Raw genomic sequence first — 6,779 nt, 5'->3', positions numbered from 1 at the left:
AAGTTGTCATCATTTATGAGTAAGTATACCAATAACAATCAAATTATAATCTTTCTTTCTGATCATTTGTACTGAATATCCTCTATTCATAGTATGACAAATAAAAACTGTACCAAACAGGGTTATATTGTACTTAATCACATATTGACATAATATTTGTGATTCTATGATTTACATTCAATGTATTATGCTCATAATCGATAGATTCACAAATAGATTCACAAACATGATGGAAGACAAAAGATATTTTGAATAACGATTTGTATAAATATAATCATATACATTTACAGGACAATGGTTCAAAAATCATGATTGTCACAAATAACTCTTAATTACTTTATAACCCCATTTCTCACAAAAAACAACATAGTATTTACATATATGTTTTTACATATCAAGTACACTCCTACTAAACCATTTTCTTCTGAAGGGTTTGGGAAGCTATTTCTCAAAGCTGTGCTTGTGACTATTCTCAGCATTCATTGTACTACACTCATTTCTATATTGAGCAGAGTGAACTCGGGTAAACGTCTAATGGACAATGCAGGAGGTGGAGGACTCCTGTTTGATGCGCGCCTTGAGCCTGCGCAGCCCGGCATGGCCAGCGTCCACCTGCAGCCCGCTCTCAGTCAGCGTCCAGGCGTCGCTCAGCTGCTGCTCAGCGTAGCAGCGCGAGGCAGCGTGGAGGAAGTGCCGGGCCAGCCTGGCCCTCCCCGGCCCAGCCTCCACGCACGCCAGCGTCCGACTGCGGTGCATCCCCAGCGCCCGGGAGAAGTCCTCCACGGCCAGCTGCTCTCGGGAGCACAGCAGCAGGCTGCAGCCGCGGCGGCACAGGTCCTCCGCCCACAGCCCGTGCTCCGCCACCGCCGCCGGCCCGGCCTCTGTGTTGCCGGCGACACCGGTGGCAGCACCGTGACCGAGGATGACCTTGTCCAGGTCGACCACGGCTCTCTCGTGCAGGCCCAGCTGGGCGAGGCAAGCGGCCCGTTGGCGGAGGTACTGTGGCTTCAGCTCATCCACAGCCCGCACCGCCACGGTCAGCAGCGGCAGGGCGCTCTCCCATTGGTCCTGCTCAGTCGCACTGCTCGCTTCCTGGGACGCTGCCTGGGCGAATAACATCAAATACATTCAGAGAGGAGTGCCCTCCCCCACACAAAAGACAAATAAACAGTGCAATGCAGCAAACAGTGACAACAGTGGAAGAAGAATGATTCATCTAGATCAAAGTGAGTCTACGCAAGAGACTTAAAGGTCATGGCCAAACATTTCATTACTTAACATACATTTTCAGTTTACTACTAAATCACTATTTGACTTGCTGCTGTCATAGAGGTCAATGTTTTAACAGTGACAACAGTTTACTTAGTTCAGAGAGGGAAATGATACACACATTTCCTGATTGAAGTGGTTGAAGTGTTGCGCTACTAAGGTTATTCAGATATTAACATGAAATAGAATAGAAGTCTACCACCACAGGTTTAAAATGGCCAAGCAACAGAAACTGCATAACTGCCTGACTGTGTGTATGTTTTGTGCATTTTGCACTGTGACCCAAGTAGCGCTTTAGCTTTACTTGTCCGAGGCGTTTCCTGTGCGAAGAGCAGATTAGAGGAAGCAGGAAGTCCAAGGTGGAGGGCTCTCTCTCGGCCACCTTGGCCAGCCTCTGAGCAGCTCCACTGAAGTTCTGCTCCCAGGCTTCCACCACCCCCCACCTAGCCTGGGCACTGGCCTCCCGGGGCTCCTGCCCAAACACCTGTCCCAGGAGAATGGCCGCTGCCTGCACGTCACCTGTGGGGGAGATTAGTCAACGTTTGCACTGCACACGACAGCACACACTTTGGAGATTTCCATGATAACATGTGCATAAGTACGTCAGACAAACCTGTAGCCTACATGTAGACTGAGTCAACCGAAAAATGAGGCAACGATAACAATAATAACAATAACAATAATAATATACTACTACTACTACTAATAATAATAATAATAATAATAATAATAATAATAATAATAATAACCATCACCATCAGAAAAAAATAGTACCTTTAGCAAGTAAGGTATCAACGTAAAGCATATGCCACCTAGGATCACGACCATCTATTCTCAGCAGTGCTGCTCCAACCAAAAAAGCCTCTTGAAGATGCTTCTCCAAACAGGGAACTGGATTGACTGCTACTGTTTGCGAGAGGCTTGTTTGGCAGAACTGAAGCAGCCACTCACAGATGAGTTTCCGTCCCTTGTCTTTCAGGGACAGAATGTCCTGTGTGACAGCCTCCGGGTTCGCCCGCAGAGCGGCCAGTATGTCTGCGGTACATTCCTGGGGACATTTGTTTATGTTCACTTTTACGGAAAAGGTCAAAGATTAATAATGGTGGGTAATTGGTTAATTGACCTTTACGAACAACTACTGAGTTTTTTATCATCAGACATAATCTCTTCATCTCACTTCAGAAAACCCCCATGACTCATAGCTGAGCCTATTTTGTTAATGTTCCTATGTTTGGATTCCAACAGCAACGCAGACCCATCAAACATAACAGTACAGAACACTTACTAATCACTTTTTCTTTGTCCTTTTTTTTCTTCAGATTTTGCTAACAAACTCTCTTCCTCAAGCCCACAGAAAGAAAAAAAAAGATCAATTTGATAACATGCAACAGCAGCCTCAGCCTCTAATCGTGTGCTGAATTGTGTTTCCCTGTCTGCATCATGTGAGTGTAATGGACTGAGTTGACCGTTCACCTTCTGTTGGTTCAAAGTGAGGTGGGTGAAGGCTCTCCCACATAGGGCTGGCACATGCTCCGGGTGATCCTTCAGGATGGCGGTGAAGTCAAAGATGGCGGTCTTGCGCTGGCCCAGTAAAGCGTAGCACTGGGCCCTTTCAAGCAGAGACTCCACAGCCTCGCCACCTGGAAAGGACAAAGCATACCTATTTACTTTTACTGCTGCAACAACAGGAAGAGGAGACAGACACCAGTTACAATATCAGATCGACATGTTTCACAACATGCATACAGTATTTCCTGTGGTTACAGGCATCTGAAGTCACCTTCTAATACTGTGTGGGTGTATTAGTGTCAGGAGTGTACACGCATAACTTTCAAAGTGGAATCCTCGGTACTCAGAAATATCAGCAACATTCTCTGAACTGGCATTGAACTGGATCTGAATTTGAATCGGAAATGTACATCTTTTTAACCACACCATCACAGGTCCCTAAAGGTGCAGAAGAAGTCAAATGTGACCTACCCGAGGCCATAATGGCAATGGACAGATACGCCACCGACTCCCTTATGGTGCTAGTCTCCCTCTGGACGTTGAGGGTTCGCTTGGACGCTGTGTGGCAGTGTTTCTCCATCAGAATGCGATCCTTCGGAGCAGCCACTGCAAGCAGGGGACGCAGACAGCTGGTGTCGCCACACTGGATCAGCTTTTTCAGCAGCTGTCAATCACAATTACTCAAAACATCACATACTGAATGAAATACACAAAACACACACGAAATCCATGCATATGGATATATATTTCTAGCCCCCCCCCCCCCCCCCCAGTGTCCCAAGTCAGAATAACTACAAAATGATTCATTGGATTATATTGAAAACATTATCTAACACTAATCTTCTGTATACCGTTACAATACAATGTACAATACACAGTACAATTAAAGCATCATTGTTCTCCCTCTAGTAGGCCAGGCACCTGGTTAGCATCGTAAAGAAAGCCCCGGTGCAGCTGCAGCAGCGCGAGGCGTGCGAGGATGGGTGAGCGCGTGGTGGTGTGCTCTATGGACAGCAGCAGACGGTACGCCTCCTCCACCCGGCCCAGCCGGTACAGGGCGTCCGCCGTGAGGATCTGCGGCGTGTCGGAGCCCGGCTGCAGCTCCATCAGGAGCAGGGCCAGAGCATGCACTCCTCCTGGGCTCCTGCACTGACCAGAACAAAAAGACCTCATGGAGAGACAGGCAGGCCTGTGCAGAAGCGTTTGGCGTTGGCAAGGCATGATGACTGTTTACAACTACAGTACATAATATAGTGTATGGTCTATAAACTACTATATGATAATATTACCCGTCTTTGAACAGTGAGAGGGACTCTTTCCCCTGTGCTGATGGGGCCTTGTGCTCTTGCTGTGAAGAAGGGCCTGGGCCTTTGCCTCCGATGTCCTCAAGCATGGCCCGGCCTTGCTCCAGCAGCACAGTGCACAGCAGCCCGCGGTAGTTCCACGGGACAAGGCAGCGCACCGTGAATGCCGTCTCCTGGGGCTGCAGCCTGCTCGCGGTCAGGTAATCCAGCGCGGTCAGGTAATGTGACCCGGCAATCATGCGCAGAAGCCCCCTGCCGCACAGGGCTCGGACACAGCTGGACGGGTGAGGTGCCCTGTGCTCGATCACCGCCTGGAAGTCTTCCAGTGCCCCCTGGTGGTCGTCTGAGAGGAGGCGCGCGTAGCCGCGAAGCACCTGCACGGTGTTCTGGTAGCTCTGCTGGGCCGGGCCAGCGGCGGCCAACTGGCTGCTGATAGACAGGGCTTCCCGGAACTCCCCGTGGAGGAGCAGGCAGTCGGCCAGGCGCACGCGCAGCTCCCTGCCGCCCCCGTCTGGCTCCAGGTGGCAGAGCGTCCGCAGCTGCGCTATCACAGGGTCCAGGAGCGCCAATCCTTTGGTGGAGCGGAGATCCGGGCGCGCCAGCACGGTTTCCCGGTAGCCCGACAGCCCTCGTTCAGCCTGCTGGCGGAGCTGGGTGCGGGCTGCCACGCCAGTGCCGTTGTCCGAGAACAAACGCTGGAACTGCAGTCTGGCTGTGGCTGGGTGTATGGCAAAGGCCTCTCCGAGATCACAACAAACCTCACTTGCCCGTCCGCCAACGGAGAAGTTGGCCGCTGCTCTACCAACTAAAACCCTGGCCTTGTTCTCAGCTGGCTTCAACTTTACAGCCTCATCCACACTGATTTTTTGGTCTCCTTGAGGTCCACACATCTTTAGAGCATTGGAGAAGATTTCTGCACTTTCCTCAAACTTGCCAAGGGACAGCAAGAATTCACCTTGCAGCTCTTGCACTTTTGGGTCATCTGGTGAAATGGCAACTAAGAACTCAAGGATTTCAGAGCTCTGCAATGGATTGTCATCCACTACATCAAATGTTTTATATTCAGTCTGATTTTGACTAGAGAGCATAGGGCACTTCTGGATATGGTCAGAAAATGCTTTAAGAATTTTTGGAAGGTGATGGGCTTGCCTCGACCTTATGAGTCCCACACATTCTGATTTATGTCTTTGGAACGCTTCCAAATAGAGCTGAAGAGCCTTTGGGCTGTGGGGCTGTGAGAGAAAACCAGCAAGTGCCTGAGTAAGCTTCAAAATCAACCGCCTGGTTCCTGTCGGGGTTGGTATGCCTTTGCCACTGAGGAGAGAAGAGCACCGGGCATAAATCTCCTCCGAACCATGGTTTGCTCTCTGCAATATACTATCCATTTTGAACAGTGTGGCGGAGAGGTTGTTTGGACAGAGGGTCGACAGAAACACCGCCGCAAGGCCCTTGTTGAGTCCATCCATTGACTTCTGTTCATCCTCCTCACCGTCAAGCCAAGTCTCAAGAGCCGAAATAATTTTAGCGATGCTGGATCCATCCATACCTCTCATGTGAGCCACCGTGGAGCCTGCATGAGTCTTAAACGCAGTCGTGTAACAAGCTGCGGCTTTCAGCACACAGCCCGCGGCCATCAGTGCATCGCCGTCATGGCACAGCCCTGCAGTTGTTGCCTGCTGATTGGTAGTCATATCTAGTTTTTGTGTTCTTCAAATGTAAATTCAAATGGCATCATCCCTAATCTTTGAGAGGCTTTTGTTTTGTCAAGTCCATCGAGAATCTTCCTATTTCCTGATGGAAAGAGAAGGCATAGTCTATTTCTTCACAAACATGTGTGAGCTCAAACACACACACACACACACAACACACACACACACACACACACACACACACACACACACACAGGACAGTTCATATGATGACACATACAAACACATACAAAACGTTTGTCTGTCTGTCTCTCTCTGTCTGTCTGTCTGTCTGTCTGTCTGTCTCTCTCTCTCTCTCTCTCTCTCTCTCTCTGTGTGTGTGTGTGTGTGTGTGTGTGTGTGTGAGAGAGAGAGAGAGAGAGAGAGAGAGAGAGAGAGAGAGAGATAGTGAAAAGGATTTCTCTATCTCATAGATAAATCCTTTTCTACACATAAATGTATAGAAATGCAAAAATGAAACTGTTAGTAACGACTGAACGCAAACTGCAAATATCACCATATACATGGCCATGTCAGTTGAACTGAAGGTTGTTTAGAAGGGGTTGATGAACTGTCACTGATTGAACATGAGCCACGCTTCACAATGACAACGAGAAAGTTCTTTGTTAGTCGAGATAATTGGCAAGTAAACTGAAGTTGAATACTTAATTTACAGTATTGAATATAACTAAATGATACTTACCTTTCCCGGTGCTGTTTTCTTTTAGCCTTTCCTCTAGGAAACAAACTTCCGTGAAGGAGACTAACTTTATATGTAACTCCCATGTTTGAAATTTGATAGCGAAGTTAACGTAGCTGGCGTTAGCGAGAAATGCTGGGCTACCTACAAAGGCGTGACATTCCAATTTTAACCAGCTAAAGATAATTCTACTTCCATATGGTACATAACTTGAAATCACTTCATGGTAGAATACGATATCTTGCAAACAGGTGTCATTTATCCTGTGCAATATTATGTTAGTAGTAGCAAGCTGGCTAGCCTGACCAG

At 48.2% G+C, this 6,779-nt stretch overlaps 1 protein-coding gene across 1 annotated transcript; it reads right to left on the bottom strand.

Annotated features, from left to right (window-relative positions):
- Window positions 1-378: 378 nt before the first annotated feature.
- On the bottom strand, window positions 379-5,773 carry ttc34 (tetratricopeptide repeat domain 34). The gene is made up of 7 exons (XM_076277281.1): window positions 4,068-5,773; window positions 3,700-3,922; window positions 3,250-3,442; window positions 2,743-2,909; window positions 2,221-2,317; window positions 1,574-1,788; window positions 379-1,104 (listed from the first exon to the last, which is right to left on the bottom strand). The coding sequence occupies exons 1-7, from the start codon at window positions 5,771-5,773 to the stop codon at window positions 532-534; spliced, it is 3,174 nt and encodes a 1,057-aa protein (XP_076133396.1). The 3' UTR covers window positions 379-531.
- Window positions 5,774-6,779: the final 1,006 nt, after the last annotated feature.

Source organism: Alosa pseudoharengus, unplaced genomic scaffold, assembly GCF_046254945.1.
Source record: "Alosa pseudoharengus isolate Yale_2024_CS ecotype anadromous, Long Island Sound unplaced genomic scaffold, YU_APseudo_1.1 YU_APseudo_1.1_scf_9, whole genome shotgun sequence".
Classification (NCBI taxonomy): domain Eukaryota; kingdom Metazoa; phylum Chordata; class Actinopteri; order Clupeiformes; family Clupeidae; genus Alosa; species Alosa pseudoharengus.
This window is presented reverse-complemented; position numbering and strand designations above follow the sequence as displayed.